The 18,127-nt window shown below is 45.0% G+C and overlaps 2 protein-coding genes across 2 annotated transcripts in view; both read left to right on the forward strand.

Annotated features, from left to right (window-relative positions):
• Window positions 1-2,753, forward strand: part of LOC101774310 (transcription initiation factor TFIID subunit 14b) — a 3,168-nt gene extending 415 nt beyond the window's left edge. Inside the window, exons 2-7 of the mRNA XM_004964419.3 lie at window positions 767-849; window positions 1,003-1,224; window positions 1,298-1,485; window positions 1,567-1,691; window positions 2,169-2,247; window positions 2,330-2,753. Of these exons, the coding sequence (XP_004964476.1) occupies window positions 767-849; window positions 1,003-1,224; window positions 1,298-1,485; window positions 1,567-1,691; window positions 2,169-2,247; window positions 2,330-2,358 (726 nt within the window). The 3' untranslated portion in view covers window positions 2,359-2,753. The remainder of the gene's footprint in view (window positions 1-766; window positions 850-1,002; window positions 1,225-1,297; window positions 1,486-1,566; window positions 1,692-2,168; window positions 2,248-2,329) is intronic.
• A 6,966-nt stretch (window positions 2,754-9,719) lies between these two features.
• LOC101774716 (auxin-responsive protein SAUR50-like) lies at window positions 9,720-10,806 on the forward strand. Its single transcript, XM_004964420.2, has one exon. It carries the CDS (start codon window positions 9,819-9,821, stop codon window positions 10,203-10,205), a length of 387 nt encoding a protein of 128 aa, XP_004964477.1. The 5' UTR covers window positions 9,720-9,818; the 3' UTR covers window positions 10,206-10,806.
• Window positions 10,807-18,127: the final 7,321 nt, after the last annotated feature.

Here is an 18,127-nt window from a genome sequence, read left to right on the forward strand (position 1 = left end):
CATGGCCGCCGCAGGAGTAGGCGAATCAGAGATTTCGGAGATACTGCTTCCACGCAGTCCCTACAGGCCCATTAAGCGCTGTCAACGCTGGGGAGGTCTCCCGAGACGAGGGTCTGGAGAGTAAGGGCTCAGGAGATGCGGAGGGGATTGGATAGGCAGTTTGGAGAAGACGGGGAAGTGCTAAACAGTCACGGCTTTTAATCGAAATTATTTTTTCTAGTGGAGCAATGGGTAGGAGAGGATACAGCAGTTAGTTTCCATCAAGATATTTGTCCTGGTCATGTGGGGAAAGATCCCAATATCAGATCACCCCTCTCTCAACAATCATTAATGGCACAAAGCAACACGAGGACATAAGTGGAAGGTTCAAATCTTTAATTTTGAATTGGATGATTTTAAAAAAATCCCTCGTTTATATGCTCCACCCGAAATTTAGGGCATGTTCGCTTCAGCTTATAACCCGGCTGAAAAGATGAAACGCCCCCCCCCCCCCCCCCCCCCCCCCCCCGAGAATGTCCATCATGCTATTTCTCTTCATACATAAATGGCCACTCGGTGTCTATGTTCCAATAGCATAACTGAGAATTCACAAAAGTTCATCATCGATTAATTGAAATACGCGACTGAGATTAGCAACCCTGCAGGATTTGAGCATAGAAAACATTCCATTTTTAGTTGTTGTGTGTGCCACTCTATGTTCTTTGTAGTTGTTTGACCTTACTGCTTAGTAAGCTCTGATATGAACCGGCAAAATTTATTTGAGCAGAATAAAAAGCTCAAGGATGTGGAGATCAGTTTCCCCATTGTCTATGGAACCATTTCTTTCTGGCTTGGTAAAAAGGCGAGCGAGTAAGTACTAGCTTCTGGGAATAAGTTTAGTCATTTTCACATGATGCTTCAATGCTGTTGTTAATTTGAAATGTAGGTATAGTTTCTGATCTTATATGTTTACCTGTAGAATGAGATCTAACGGTCGTGTGTGGTTTCATTTTCGAATCTTAGGTACAACTCTCACAAGTGGACTGTTTATGTCCGTTCGGCAAACAATGAGGACCTGAGTGTCATAGTTAAGCGTGTGGTGTTTCAACTTCACCCAAGTTTTCAAAACCCAACAAGAGTTGTAGAGCAGCCACCTTTTGAGTTGTCTGAATCTGGATGGGGAGAATTTGAAATAGCTATAACCCTTTATTTCCACAGCGATGTCTGTGAGAAGCGCTTGGATCTGTAAGTTGCGCTTGCTGTTTCCAAAGTTGTTTGCTTTTCTGCAAGTTGATAGTTAACTGTACAAGTGATGTAGGTTTCATCAGCTTAAGCTGTATCCGGAAGAAGAAGCCGGACCTCAATCAACCAAAAAACCAGTTATTGTGGAAACATATGATGAAATTGTCTTCCCTGAGCCTACAGAGGCCTTTTTTCAGCGTGTGCAAAATCATCCAGCAGCTAATGTGCCCAGGCTCCCTCCTGGCATAACCTTGCCTCCGTCAGGTATGTTTCTTTATAACTTGTATTCCTTTTATTTCACAGTAGGAAATGCCAAAGTAGCACTATTAACTACCAGTTATCTAGGCTCCATGGAAATTGTTCCATATGAAAAGAAGCGTGGTGACACTAAGGATCATGCTTTGAGCCAGTGGTTCTCGAATTTCTCTGAGGCAGATGAGCTTTTAAAACTAGCTGCGGCTCGGCAGCAGGTGAGACTTGTAGCTAGCTGCGACTGTCTTTATTTTCTGATGTGCATAAAAATGGTAGGTGTACTGCTTGAATGCCTTCTTTACTTTCTATGCACACACGCCAGCTATACACGCAAGCTTTAAAAGGTTTATGAAACTATCCTGTCTGTTTGGACTGTTTTCTCCTGTCCTATAAGTTCCAGTTGGCAAATATGTAAGTACAGAGTTGAGGGATCTAACTAAACTTCCTCTCGTTATCTAGTTATCTGCTACTGCTTATTTCTTCTAACATCAGATTTTTATGAGCAAGCAAGATTTTAAAATTTCACATTGGAGATCATTGCACAAGTAGTTTTCATTTCAGTTACTTTTTTAGCTGTGCAATTTCGCCAAAAAAAAAACCCTATATTGACTGTGTTGGGTTTGCGTGCACATAAACAATTAACTGGGGGGAAAACAAACATCCAGCGATTTGACATTGTAATTCACCCTCTCCAGGTTCAGGCTCACATTGCCAAGCTGAGAAGACAGTTAACCATGATGGAAGGAATGCCCCAGCAATCAAAAGTTCTTTCTGGTATGTACAGTTGATCTTTTCTTTTTTGGATGATGCCTATGGGTTAACTGATGATGAACTTCAATAAATCTTCTATGTTCAGGTCCTGGACAACAGTTTGGGCACATCTGATGTAGCATACTATGCTTCAATGTTAACGTACCTGGTTGTAAGGAAGATGTTGCCTGTTGGGAACTGAACCTCACAACAACTGCTTAGCATACGGGATGCGTATCTCTGTATCTCATCGGAGACCCGGCCTTAGGCTAGCGACTGGACTAATCTGTTTGCTGTATATATTCTAGAATGAGTACTCTTCTAGAATTCTAGTGGATGATGCTTCTTAAGAGAACATTGCTCGTGTCTACAGTCTCCTGCTCTTTTTTCTTTTTTCTGTATCCTGACCTCCTAGTCGTACGGAGAAGGCATGTCTATTATCACTGGCCTTATGGTTCTAGCATCTTTTTGCTACACGATGATTGTCATGCATTATCTGCAACTCTGAAGGATTTTGGTATGGTTTTCCATTCTTTCTTAGTTCCTTTATGAAATGTTGGGTTCATAATACAACTCTCGATCGATATTCGGCCAGAGAAAACAATAAGAACGTATGCATTGCCTTTTACCCTGATATAATCATCAAAACGAGGTGACTGCACAACTAACTGGTGGGCGTTAAGCAACATATGAGAAATAGTTGGCTGACAGCAACCACAATGATCAGCGTGATGGATCAAGCATCAAGGACACAGCCAGCAAAGACGACCGCGCAAGCAAAGAATTCGAACGCCTTGCACACAAGAAAAACTGTCAGCTGGAAGATTGGGCCAGCTCACACACTTCAAACGTCTTGAGATTGGGCCCAGCCCAGCCCAGCCCATGCAACTCCCTCCAAGGCTTCAACCACTTTTTCCTACTGTTCCATCTTTTTGCTACATGGTGAAAGAGAGCAAAGACCTACGACCTTTGTTGGCTCTACCAACTCTCTTTCGACACAGTTATTAACTGTTGATGGATGCTCAATGTCACAGGGTCAGTCAACAAGCATAGCACGATTCCTAGTCAACAAAGCCGACAACAGGGAGGCCCATTCACCCTCAACCTGCTGTGATCCTTTTATCTTGCGTAAGTTTCCTTTTCTTTTTTCTTTTTATTATGCAATCGTGCATGATGACATCTTCCGGTCAATGCAAGATACATTGCTCAAATTTGCGTTGTTTTGTCTGAGCGAAGTAAATGCCGCAAAATAAAAGTTCTGCCGGGACAAGTCTGTGAACTGAAGCTTGGTGTATCGGCATCTTCCATATTTTCTGAACTTATACACAAGTCAGTAGAGGAATCTGAAGATATGGGTGGACTTCACTGTTCTCTAGTCTTGGACTGGCCTCTATAGGTGGTTTCACGAGAATTGTAGTGCACTGTGCAAGATTATTTGCCTTGTCTGGGGATAGCAACTGCATATGGATGCTACAATGGTGACTGCAAACTTTGTGCTGCCGACAGAAACTTTTACATTTACCAGGCAAGGTTTACTTTCTAAACCCATGTCCAGGCCTCCAACATTTACATTTCCTTGCAAGTCATTTGACTGAAAACTGAATAGACACAATTCCGGATGCTGAAGTGTATTAAAAAAACTCACTGAAACATGAACACGCAGGAATTGCGCGCTAGTTTCTACTTGAATTTGACACGACACCTTCCAACTTCTCATAAAATTCTCCCCAATGCAAACAGAGAAGATCAATGGACATCACATTTACCGTTCTACATTGGGACATTTGCAAATCTACGCGGGAACCGAGAAGATCAGTGGAGTCGCATCACAGATGCCAACCACCGGCCTAGCCTAGGAGCCTAGGATGGGACCCTTGTCGAGTTCGCTCGCTCGCCATGGCTCAATCCATGCATGGCAATTTGCATGGTCCTGGTCTTCCAGCCTGGTTTGCCTGCAAGGAGGACAAGAGGAACCTTCACAAGATTTCCCCTTGTCCCAGAGCTGAGAGCCTTCAACAATCATGTGACAAGTGACTGACCTGACCAGAGAGCCTTTCCGCGAGTCACGTCTCGATGATGCTTGGTGCTTTGCTTTACTCCATGGCTGCTGGAAGCTATCTAGCTGAGGACGAAACGGCCATGATTAGTCGGGGCGATTAGTTGGGATGGCTTCATTAAACTAGTTCGTGGATGATGATGACGATGGGGCTGCGGCGGGTGGAGGAATCGGAGCACGCCATGCGTGTACTTGCGAGCTCGCGACCGGACCGTCGCCGCGCGCGCGCACGAGGGGGCCTGCGACTCGCTGTCCGGGCGCTGTCTCACCTGCAATGATTCCCACGTCAACGTCGGCGGCGAGCCACCGGCCGAGTTCGCCATGTGGAAGCTCAGACGTCGCCGTCGACGTGGGCATGCGCGTCGTCGCCGTCTCGCCGATCGGTCAGGCGGTGCCCAAGGACCTGGTCGCGAGCAGCAAGTGGTCAGTAAGTTCAGGGCTCCAGGCTCTGCTGCACCGGCCAGGCGATCGGCCGGTTCAGAATCTTCAGATTGCGTGCACGCCTCTTCAGAGTTCAGTACTCAGTTGTTCACCAGCTGCTGCAGTCTCTCTGAACAACTGCTCAAAGCAAGCAAATTTGCAGGGATTTACAGGAAACTTTCCTCTGCTCCAAACGAAGATTTGGTGTTCTTGCAATCTGCAGCTACCTTCGCTTCTTGGCACTCTTACCCGTGGGCCGGTTTGGTGTCCATTGTTCAAAAGCATCCATCGAAGCTTCAAGCATCTGCACGCGGTGTCGTAGTCCCAGTGGCCAGTGGCTGCCGCGTGCCCGTCTTTCCCGGCGGTGACGACGGCGACGACTCCACCGCACTCGCTGTCGACCCCAGACACCAGAATTCGACGGATCCGGCCTGATTTCTACGTCCCAACCAGCTTCAAGTACTCAACTCCTCCCCGTCTCGTATCTGACAACCTGAAAAACGAGGACACGAACTGAATGTTCTAACCGCCTGCGATTACATTCACCTGTAGCTTTCTATGCCCGTCAGTGATCTGTAGGAGCACACTGAAGAACTGCAGCTCTGAAGAACACACATCCCTGGCATGCAATGCAAATGCAACGATCGCAAGGACGCGGCTCCTGTTTGGCCAGCTTCGTCAGTTATTGGCGTGCCTGTCGATCTGTCTGTCTGCTTGCTTATTGTTACTATCGCCTGCATGCTAGTGTACTGCGCAGTACTGAAGGACAGTGGTCTCGCAGCTTTGCTTGCAGGCGTGCGATCTTTCTGAAGATCTCGCCGGCACTGTTGGTCCTGTGGCCGCTGCGAACTGTGCCATGTACCTGCTGTCTCTCTCGGCACGCTCGCCATTGTTTGCTAACGCAGGCCACTTGCGAGTTTGGTGAAGAAGCCAGCCAAGGGAGGAAAGGCCAGGCAAATGCATCCAAGCTTTGGATCCCAGATGGTTTGGCTTCATTTTACCAGTGGTAGCAGCATCAGCATCATTGGAAAGGGTTGTGCAAAGGAGCTGATTTCAAGCTCACTTTCATGGTGATTAGGGGATTTAAAAATTGTAGAATGGAGAGATTTGTTAATGTGTTGTATGCGAAGAATGGTGAGTGATGAGTGGGCACCAATGAATCGAATTTTTAAGTAAAATTTTTATTATTCTTGTACATGCCGGCCATTTTGTCAGAAGTCGGAAGTGCATGCCAACATTGTGTTGGGTGTGCCCATACAAGCTTGTTGAGCAACTGAAAGACAGGACGGCGCTCGTGAGTGCTGACTTGCTGTACCATCACTAACCACAGACCAAAAGTCACACACACACACACACACACAAAGATTTATATATATATCTGAGAAATATCCAAATATACACCTGGTATTGAAAGAGTGTGCTGCCATGATATTAATTTGTTGGGTGTATTCTTAAAAAAAATTGTTGGGTGATGATCATTGTTGGACCATCCATGCCTTGGTTAATTTTCTGGCTGAGAGCAGGAGTTCTCCTGCTATTCATGATGGTCTTTTACATGGAATTTTTTCCGCTGCGGTTTCTATGGCGACTTTGATATTATGACTTGTAGGTTGCGAATTATGATATTACCGGATTGTCCCCAGCTGTTCCCATCCGGCCTGTTTGGAACATGGGAATAACTTCTCGAGGAACTCCTAAGGATTTTATTTCGATCCTAGCTAGTCCTCCTTTTCCTTATAGGTCCCCGAAAAAAAAGATATCTGTATATAGGTGATTGATTAGCCTGGTCATGTGATAACGTAGGAGTCTTCTTGATCAGCTAAATAATTAAAAAAAAAAGACGCACACAAACAAGGGCTAGCTAGTGTGGTGCATAATTGAGGTACTAAAATACCAAAAGCAGCGGTTGGCATGAGCCCAAATGCTGTGTATTTTGGCTCAATCATACTCTGATGCCTTGCAAACTTCAACGGATGGTAGCAAAAGCTAAGCTATAGCTGTAGCTGCGGAGACTCGTCTCCTGCAAGTCATGCGACCTTTTTCTCTCTCTCTCTCTCTGTCTTCCTCGCGTAGTGAGAGCAAGCAGCAAGTGGGACATCCATCTTTGATGGCCCAACGCCAAGCTCAAAAGATGGCCACCCGTATGAATTGCAGCGTAGCATCATATCCTCCATCTGTCGCCTATCATGAGATGCAGCAACAACTGGAGCAACTAGTGATGACTGCCATAGGCTGCCACTGCAAGTGCGGTTCTTTAATTTCATTAAATTTTTTTTCTGTGGCAAAAGATTGTACATTTGTTGCGATGTGCTTGCGCTTGATCTGCCAAAATCAAGGCTCTGAAAAAAAGCAGATTCTGTGGTATGTTCTTGGCTGAATAACATTCAGAAAATTGGGTACACTCGTATCCACTAACCGATTAAGATTTCATTGTGTGCTTCTGCATGTGATTTCCTTTTCATCTGATGTTATCCTTAGAAGATTTTTTAAAAGAACTTTTGACTACTTACTGAAAAAGCATGCATAGCAGATTCCTCAATAGTATGGTGGACATTTGAATCCACAAAAAAAGATGACACAACCAGAGTAAACCTTGTACCTGAAACATGTTAACAGTTTGGTTCCTTATCTCTAGGAAATAAACTGAACCACACAGCCCTCTATATGCAGAAAACAAAATGAGGCTACCATTCAGAAAAACATACTACTGCAGCAAGTAAATTAAACAAACTTGTTGTATTGCTGTCAGTATCTCATTTAAGGGGAAACCAAAAATGGAAGGGAAAAAACCATCACTCCTAAAGTCCAAATGGACCAAAAAACCGACAACTCAAACCAACTCCTATTTGGAACACGACAACTCCATAAAAACAAATAATGATAAAAAACTCTCAGCTCCTCTAGAGATTCAGGACGAGGAACTCCCACGTTTGAGAGGGCCTTAGATTTCCGACAAACCGATGGATCTCCCGTATGGGCTTCTTCTATCTCAAATCAGCAGCTAGTCCTGCCAACACATGGCATCGATCTGCATTGATCTTGCCTGACCAGAAACCAGAAACGAGAGGCGTGTGGCGGAGGGGGTGGAGACGACGGCACGGCCGCAACAGTGGCGATGGATACGTACAGGGCAAGCGGGATACGGGGATCGTGGGTCGTGATCGGCCGTGTCTGCCCACTGCGTGGCTGCATTGAAAACCGTGTCTCCGGCGAGTAGGCAACCATGTTGCCCTCCTCCATCCTTTTTCTGATGAGCACTTTCAACGATGGATGAACTGGGACTTGAGTTCTCAACCCCCATTTGCTCAAATGTCAACGCGCTTGCTTGATTTTTTTTTCTTTTTTGAGTCTTCTCCACTAGGGGCCTAGCTAGGGCCACTAGCGTTGCGTTACACCTAGCTAGCTTGGAAAATGGTTGACCCTGCGGCAGTCTCTTTCGTATGAACTATGCAGTGCAAAGCCACCATACGAAAAAGGGGTGTATGATTTTTCTTTCCCCACTTTCCGTGATGGCCTTTTTATATGCATTATTGCATGGTGTAAAGTTAGATTACTGTTGAAATCAAACATCCTCAGTCCTGATAATAAGATTACCGCTGAAACGAAACATATCCCAATCTCGATAAGAAACCGGAAACATTCTTGCGTTCCAAACGGGTCCTAAATCAAAAGGTATTATTTTGATACCAGTATGTTAGAAAAGGAAGTGTAATCTTAGCTTAGAAACCAACTTGCTGTAGAGAAAGATGAAACTTCATATAAAGTGGGATCATAATTGAAAAAGATATAAAATTATAAAGGAATGGGAACGAAACTAATGTAGTATTCTGTTATCGATGTGTGGTGGATGAAGTTTAAAGGCAAAATAGGTATTTTGGTCCTGAACTTTGCACAAGGGTCAACTTCGTCCCTCAACTTTCAGATTGGCTAATTTAATCCCTCAAGTCAAACTCATCCTTATGATGACATGCGGCTCCATATTAGCATGAAACTAATATGAAAAGTCATTTTTACCCTTATCTCTTTTCTCTCTTCAATTTTCGCCTTTAGAATGCAATAATGTATAATCCAAAATAAATATAAGGATACATATGTTTTGTCAAGGGGGTATGAATACATACATGGAGCATGTATAGCGTATCATGAGTATGTGAGCACATATTGATTTTAGAGCATGCGTAGACACATTGATTTGTATATATACCTAAAGATTACGAGTAAATACTTGTACATATGTTTTTGCCTATCAAATTCGTATGAGCACACAAATGACTTTAAAGAGTAGAAACCATATTTTGTGTTAGTTTAAAAACATATTGTTGTGAGTATGTATTAAGGAGTACAAGTACATACATGTTTGACCTATATGAGCAAAGAGCAAAAGGGACTTTTTGCATTAGTCTTATGCTAACATAGAGCACCACATCAGCACAAAGGACAGGTTTGACCCAAAAATGAAAGTTGGAGGATTAAATTGGTCAATCTGAAAGTTGAGGGACAAACTTGATCCTCGCCGCTGCAAAGTTAAAGACCAAAGTGCCTATTTTGCCAAGTTTAAATCTTAACTTAGAAGTTAACTTGATTCATTCGCAAAAAAATCTCAAGTGTAATGAGAGAGGGAGAGAAATGGTTCGGAGGTCCCCTAGGTAGGCAGTACGTACGATCAGGTACCCACCATCAGATCCGGCCGGTACACCATTGGATCGGACGACTGCTCATTTCACCACCCCCACCATGAATACCAACTTGACCTCCTCTCCGGCTCTCCCCCCTCCTTCCTACCTGCACGCAGTACACGCAGCGTACGGTGAAAAACATGGGACAGGTGGTGCGGGCCCCAGGGCCCGGCAAGCCCACGGGCTCCCGGGCCCACCCTGCCGTCCCCCCGCTCCCTCGTCGCCGTACGCCTCCACCCCCACCACCACCACCAACCATGGCCGATGCGCTGTAATTCTCTCGCCCGTCGATCCGTCTCCTCCCACTATATATACCACCCCGCCCTCCCACACTCGCCGTCGCCCACCAGCCACCACCACCGAGTGCTCATCAGCTCGCTCTCCGTCCGTCCGTCGTCCAGCTAGAGCTCGCGAGCGGACCGATCGATTAGAGGATATATACAATGGCGATCAAGAAGGGCGGCGCGGCGGCGGCGGGGCTGAAGCAGATCCTGCGGCGGTGCTCGAGCCTGGGTCGCCGTCAGCAGCAGCAGCAGCAGCAGCACAGCGGGTACGAGGAGGAGGAGGAGGAGTACGGCGAGGAGGAGGCGGCGGGGCTGCCGTCGGACGTGCCCCGTGGCCACTTCGCGGTGTACGTGGGCGAGCGGCGGCGCCGGTTCGTGGTGCCCATCGCGCTGCTGGACCGGCCCGAGTTCCGCTCCCTGCTGCGCCGCGCCGAGGAGGAGTTCGGGTTCGCCGGCGCCGGCGCCGGCGGCATCCTCGTTCTCCCCTGCGAGGAGGTCGCCTTCCGCTCCCTCACCTCCGCACTCGCCTGCGGCGGCGCCCGGTGAGAGCGAGCGCCGCACGTCTACGTACGCCAACCCACCGCCGGCGGTGCAAGCCCGCACGTGGGTGGCTATTCGTTCGATTCAAAGATTCATTGATTTGGCTGGCCCTCGCCGGCGAAGTAATCAGTAATCACACGTGTACGGTGAAGAAGGTTAATGGATTAGAGGTGCGTGTAAATATGGAGGATTAGAGGAGGAGGAGGAGATCACGAGGAGTGGTGCATGCGCGCGGAGGATTACATTAGCGCGCGCCCGCCCTCCCCCGCCATTGGAGAGAATCGTCGAGCTCGAGGACGGAGATGAGACGATCGACGAGACCTGCTTGTAGCTTTGATTGGCTAAGTATTTGCTGGCCGCTGCTGCTGCGTGTACGTTGTTTGTGATGTGTTCTACTTCCTGGCCGGCCTACTGCTAGATACGGTTATTAGGCCAAGTGAAGGAACCATCATTATTTGGTTTTTTTTCCCTGTACATGCAAAGATGCTGGCCGGCTAGCTAGCTACCAGATCAGAGCTTGCACTGCAACGAGATCGATCAACCAGATGTATTCATGCATGTGTGTTCCTGCTCCCCTCCTGAATCATTCAATTCTTATGCCCAGAAACTGCATGTGTACGTGTTCCTGTTCCTCTCCTGAATCCTGATTCAATTCTTTTGCTAAAAGACTGAATGATTGGTGATGATGATGATGTGATGCTCCTGTGTTTGGTACGTTGCTCTTACGGTCCTACTACGTGCCTGCATGTGTGTGACAGTGAAAATCAGTGGCATGCAGCTTTCAGCAGGCGGGCTTGATTGAGCGCCCGGGGCGGGTCAGAGATATCGGAGAACGTGGGCGGTGTTAACTCGACGATATCGGCAGTGTCGCTCTCTCCGGGCTGTTTTCGACCGGCGATCGTACGTCCTGTGTTCATACTGGCCACGATCTAATAAGCATGTAATGCATGCAGCTGGTTGCCTACGTTGTCGATCACACACATTTCCATGTGGAGTCGCTTTTCATCTCACCAGCAAGCACAGCACACAACTTTCCCGAGACGCGCCTGCACCGCACAAATACCGTCCCCTAGCTCCAGCGGCGCGCGATCGAAAGGAACCGACACTAGAAAAATTCAGCATTCGTCTCCTTTGTACCGGTTGCGATTGAGGGCTTTTAATATCAGGTGGAGATTTCACCCGATACTAATGGGTGACCTTTAGTACTGGTTGGAGCCCCAACCAATACTAACTTCCCTCCTATAAATCAGGCGTCTTCTTGCTCCTGCCGAGCCATTTCCTCCAGCTCGGACTTCATCCATTCATGGTGAAATAGGGGAGGTGATGCCGGATTTTTGACCATTTCGTGGGGATTTCACTTATTCAAGTGTTCTAAAAGTTAGAAACTTCATCCTTCCTACATGATTAGTATACTAAGTTTATGCTTTAGAACTAGAGCAATTTGTGATTTTTAAAATAAGGTACAATGGAGAAAATTTTTATTTATATGATTGTGTTATTTAGAGCTCATATTTGTGATTTTTAGAATAAGCTACAAATTTTTGGATGCTATGTTTCGTATTAGTCAAAGAAATTAATACGAGGTTAAATGAATAATTTTATAGTTTAGTCCTTTACAAATATGAGCTAAATAAATTATGGGGAAAAATATAATTTGCTCATATTTTAGTCATTTACAAATATGAGCGGGTACATAGAAATAATAAGATGAAATAGAGGTATGTAATTAGTCATTTTTAGAATAAGCTACAATGGAGAAATTTTTCATTTATATGTTATATTTGGGCTAAATAAATTGTGGGAAAAATATAATTTGTTCATAGTTTAGTAATTTTCAAATATGAGCTAAATAAATTATGGTACATAGAGATGGCTATTGCTGCTGGAGGTAGTGGTGATGGTGGGGGCGATCGTCGTTCCTCTCATAGCAAGGGGAAAACCATAGTTTACCCTCATGATAAACCGAAGAAAATGAGCATGTGGCAGAGAGCGATGCTTCATTATTTGGTCATTATGCTCCACCGCCAGTCCCGAGGGTTTCAGATCCACCGAGTACTACCATCGCAGGAGGCACAAATAAAATACAGGATGAGGCTGAGTCAGCGAAACCTTCGTCTGCGCCGCCCAAGGATGCTTAAAGTCCTCCTTGATAGTACTCAGTGGATGGTTTGTTGTAGTGTATCATGTTGTTTGGGTCTAAAATTTATATTTGTGTATTTCTATCTAAACTTTTAGCAACATTTGAGTTTGTCATAGTATATCATGTTGTTTGGGTCTGAACTTCAAATTTGTGTATTTGTATCTAAACATTCAGCAACATTTGTGTTTGTGGTAGTGTATCATGTTGTTTAGATCTAAAATTTAAATTTGTGTATTTGTATCTAAACTTTCAGCAACATTTATTTTAATGAAATTTGTATCATGTTTGTTATGTTTCATGTATAATTCTATGGATGATCAAAATATTTTTGGTTCGGTAATACTTTGTAGATGGATCGGCAATGGATATACAACACGGATAAACGCTCTATGGAGTACATTAGTGGCTTTTGTAGTTTTCTCGATTCGGCAGAGTCCAACAGGCCGCCGTTTGGTTTCATTTGTTGTCCATGCTGAATTTGCAAAATGGAGAAGGATTACTCATCCAGAAAGACCTTATGTAGGTTCAACCTTCCGCACTGGATGTGCATGAAGCGGAAGTTCATTATGATGCTGATAATTATCCAAGGTCCAAAATAATCTGGCAATGATATTGATGTTTATCTAACACCGTTGGTTGATGAACTTTTACTGTTATGGAAGGAAGAAGGTGTACGTGTGTGGGATGAGGATAAAAAGGAGACTTTTAATCTACGAGCATTGTTGTTCGTAACCATCAATGATTGCTGGCCCTTGGTAATTTGTCCGGATAGACGAACAAGGGATATCAACCCTACATGCACTGTTTAGATGATACTTGCAGCATATATTTGAAACACTGTCGGAAGGTCGTGTATACGGGCCATCGTCAATTTCTTCCTGGTAAGCACCCGTTAAGAAAGAAAGGGAAGCATTTGGGGGGGGGGGAGAAAAACGTACTAAGTCTGTTCACCGTAATGATAAACGTGTATTTTCTATGATAAATGATGTGAGGGTAATCTTTGGCAATGGCTCTGGTAGCCAACTTGTTCCAAACAACGAGGACGGACATGCACCCATGTGGAAGAAGTCTATATTTTAGGAGCTACCTTATTGGGAAGTTCTTGAGCTCCGTAATGCAATCGTTGTGATGCACCTAATGAAAAATCTTTGCATGAACGTGCTTAGCTTCCTAGGTACATATGGAAAGGCAAAGGATACAATTGAAGCACGTCGGGACCTGAAACACATGAAACAACGAGATGGCCTACATCCGGAAAAGAGAGATGATGGACATTACTTGCATCCTGCCAATTACACCCTCAACAAGGAAGGGAAGGATAATATGTTTGAGTGCTTTAATAGTATTAAGGTCCATCGGGCTACTCCTCGAATATACAGGGAATAATAAATATTAAAGAGAAGAAAATTCATAAATCTAAAGGTTCATGACTGCTACATCCTAATGACACAGTTGCTACCTGTTGCACTGAGGGGTATTCTACCAGAGAATGTGAGAATGGCAATCGTGAAGCTATGTGCATTCCTCAACATGATTTTTCTGAAGACAATCCATCCAAACAATCTACTAAAGCTGCAGAATGACATGGTGCAATGCCTTGTCAGCTTTGAGATGGTCATTCCATCTTCCTTTTTTAATATCATGACCCACCTTCTAGTCTACCTTGTTGAAGAGATTTTTATTCTCGGTCCTGTATTTCTACACAATATGTTCCCTTTCGAGTGGTTTATGACAGTTGCTGAAGAAGTATGTTCGTAATCGTGCCCATCCAGAAGGAAGCATCGCAAAGTAATATGGAAAGATCATTGAGTTTTGTGTTGACTTTATTGATGACCTGAAGTCCCTGTATCATGCCATGAGAGGAGAGACAAAGGAAAGGGAACAGTAGGGAGGAAAGCTCGGATGGACATCGATGAGAGTACATTTCATAAAGCATACTTCACGATTCTGCAACAAACATCCCTAGTAGATTCATACTTAGAGGAGCACAAGACCATTTTACAATCCTCAAACCAGGGGAAGACTAAGGCCTGGATTACATGTCATCACATTAACACTTTCATCTCTTGGTTGTGGCGATGACTGATGGGTGATGACACGATTGAAGAGTAACTATCATGGTTGGTTAGGGGTCCATTTATCTCAGTATCGACATTCTAAGAATACGAGATAAATGGGTACACATTTTACATGACAACCCAAGTCCAAAAGAGAACAAACCAAAATAGTGGTGTCCGTGTAGATGCAATGGAAAAAATGACAGATACTATGGTGTCATTGAGGAAATATGGGAACTCGACTATGGACCTTTGAAAATTCCTCTATTTTGGTGCCAATGGGTGAAACTTACTGAAGGAGGCGTAATGATAGACAACTATGGGATGAAAATAGTAGACCTCAACAAGATTGGATACTGAGACGAACCATTCGTCCTAGCCAATGATATGATTCAAGTTTTCTATGTGAAGGACATGTCAAGTAAACCAAAGCAGAAGGGTGATAATAAGTTAGATGACCAGCCAAAGCGCCACATGGTTCTTTCAGGGAAAAGAAAAATTGTTGGAGTTGAGGAAAAAACTAATATTTCAGAAGATTATGATCAATTCGATGATCTTCCTCCATTTTCAGTCGAGGTTGACCCAACCATCCTATTAGCTAAAAAGGACGCTCCATACTTACGCCGCGATCACAACCAAAGGACGTTCGTTAAGAGATAATGATGTGATAAAGTAATGTAATAAGATATTATAATGATATGTAATGTAGTCTATGAGTTTATTAATAATACTATTTGTTAAAATCTCACCCTATTAAACAAGAACTATATTTGCATGATTAAAATATTAAAGATTTCATTTTATTAGCACCATTAAATATTAAACAATAAATTTAGATACAATTAAACAAGTACATGTTATAGTCATGATAAACATGGGCACTATTTTTCTAAATTTTTGCATGATCAAAATATTTATTTTTTCCAATTTTTAAGTTAACATAAGTATTATCACCATTTATGACCTATTACTAAATTCAAATTACTAATGTTACTATATTTGATATTTAAGTGCTTCTAATATGTAGATCTAATCAACATCAAGCTAACAAATTTTATTTGCAATTTTATAAACTTTATTTGATTTACTACACAATAAATAAATATAATAGTAATTTTAAAAGAAAGAAATAAAATATTATCTTGATGGGAACAGAAACAGGAGGCTACAACCCTCTTTAGTATTTCACCTGGCACTAAAGGGGGCGCGAATAGTACCAGGTGGGAGCTAGGCCCGATACTAGAGGCCTCCTTTAGTATCGAGTGAAGGTTGGGGGGACATAAAACCCCATTGTCTTCCTCCCTCTCATCCCCCAGAATACTTAGCCACTCCTCGTCGCCCTCGTTGTCCCCGCCGTCATCCACGGCCGCCACACCGTCGTTCCCGCGCCACGCCGCCACGTCGTCATCCCTGCGCCGTCGTCTGCACGGCGCCCCACCCTGACATACGACACAGCTCTGCCACCATCCCCTTCCACGGTCGGATCCTCCGCCACCGCCGTCGTCCCTATTGTCACGCGCCCCTGTACTGCGCACCCCTACCCTGCACGCCCTGACGCCACGACGCGCCCCATGACCCCCGGCCCAGTCAGCCCACCGCCGGCGCCAGGCACCGTGCCATACGTCGACACGTCCCCACCTTGTCGCGCCTCCGCCTCCATCTCCAACGCTCGCGCTCCCAGCGCCGGCACCAACGACCTTGATGCCACGCGGCCCTCCTCCACCGGCGCGGCGCCCCCCCTCCAACCAGCTTCCGTCACCTTCTTTGCCCCCCGGCGCTGGCCCTCCACTGACGCCGCGCGCCTTCCTCTACCGGCCGTCGCCCCCTCCTCCATCGTACCGCCCGCCGCTCCTCGCGCACGGCCGCGGGCGTCGTCTCTTCTGACGTAAGCTCGTGACCACACTGACGTCATCTTTTTTTAATTTATTTATTTATAGGATTTAGGATAAATGTTATTTAGTTTAAAATATTGCTAGGAAAAGTATAGAAATAGTGTTAGGAAAAATAGAAAAAAATTATAAGTAGTGTCGGTGAATATAAAATTGTGTTATGAAAATTAGAAAAATTATAAATAGTGCTAGGAAATTAATGTACATTACTATTATTTTATTAGTGGAATGCTAGAAATTTAAAGTACCTACTACTTAGAAGAATTCTTTTATTGCTACTTAGAATAATTCTTTTATTGCTACTTAGAAATTGTAAATTGCTACTACTTAGAATAGAGCATGGGCTCGCTTCGATCAACATCACTTTGGTGAATTCAAGGAGCAATTCCATATCCACTCTGAATTCTAGGTATGTATTAAATTTTTACATCTCGTGTCACTTCCTTGAACACAACAAATATTTTATAATTTTTTTGCCATATATATAGTGTTTGAGACAGAATCCGGGGACTAATTTATACGGATACTATTTGAGTTCATGCATAGCTTTGTAGGTCCCAACTGTATAACCAACCACGAATTCAGGGTAATTTCTTAACAATAAATTAGGTATAATTGTGCAGATCCATTAATCTAATATAATAACCTTTGCTAATGACATAGATTATGCACATGAAGGATGAACTCCTCGAGATGAAAAAATCAGGGCAATTCAAAAACAACTCAGTAGATTTACTCAGTCGATTTCTTCTGAACGAGGTAGTAAATCCAGCGGAAGAGTTCCATAATGATGGATCAAATCTGCATCACCGTCAGGACTTGGGTTCCGAATAGTTGATCCAAAATGTTGAACTTGGAGAGTTGATGCAATGTAATATTATTCATATATGTTTAAGCCCAATATGTCTATGTATAATATTATCTCAAATGTAATATTATAGATCAAATACAACTTTATATATATTGCGTATTAGAACTAGTATATGTAAAGGAAACAAATACAAAATACTAGTATAGAATAAAGAAACAGAAAAGAAAAAAGAATTTAGTGCCGGTTGGGGAGAGCAGTACTAAATTGGCCTCGGCCACGCGCGACGTGGCAGCCAATTTAGTACCGGTTAGTCTCCCCAACCGTACTAAAGGATCCTTTAGTATCATCGACTTAGCAATATCAGTTGCACAGCCAGTACTAAAGGGGTTTTGAACCTGGTACTGAAGTTACTTTCCCTAGTGCCAGCGGTTTCGAGTGGCGACCCCGCGCACGCGCGGCCACTGGTGTCGCCAACCTCCGGCCGATCGAGCGGGCGTACGGCACAGCCGGGCCAACGCGGCCGGCCACCAGCAGCCAGCCGATCCACTGCACGCACCGACCGGCCCGGCACCCGGACGTGCGGGTGCCGCGAGCGAGCGTGGCGAGGGCGCCCGAGGCGATCGGCCCTGGTTGGGCACCGCGCGGGTGCTGCAAGGGCGGGGCGGGCACCAGGCCACATCCGGGTGCACGGGTCACGGGGCGCGCGGCTGGTTTCTCGCTCGCTCTCTCGCCGAGCCGGACGCCGAAACCCCGGGCCGGCCGAGGCGGCAACTTGGCACCACCACCTGTGCGCGACCATCACGCGCTGTCGCTCTCAAGAACGTCACCTGCGGCGAACCGCGCACTGCACTGCGCTAGAAGGTGGTAAAGAATCGCCCACGGTTTCGCATGTCGAGCGTGGGGCGAGTGGTGCACCGGATCGGAGTTGTACGCTAGCTAGCTGATGGACCAGCAGGGTCTGGGACTGGGACTCTCGCATGCCATGGCCATTTTTCCACCGATGCTGCCGTGGTCGTATGGTTGCCAATCTG

Source organism: Setaria italica, chromosome IV (assembly GCF_000263155.2).
Source record: "Setaria italica strain Yugu1 chromosome IV, Setaria_italica_v2.0, whole genome shotgun sequence".
Taxonomy (NCBI): Eukaryota; Viridiplantae; Streptophyta; class Magnoliopsida; order Poales; family Poaceae; genus Setaria; species Setaria italica.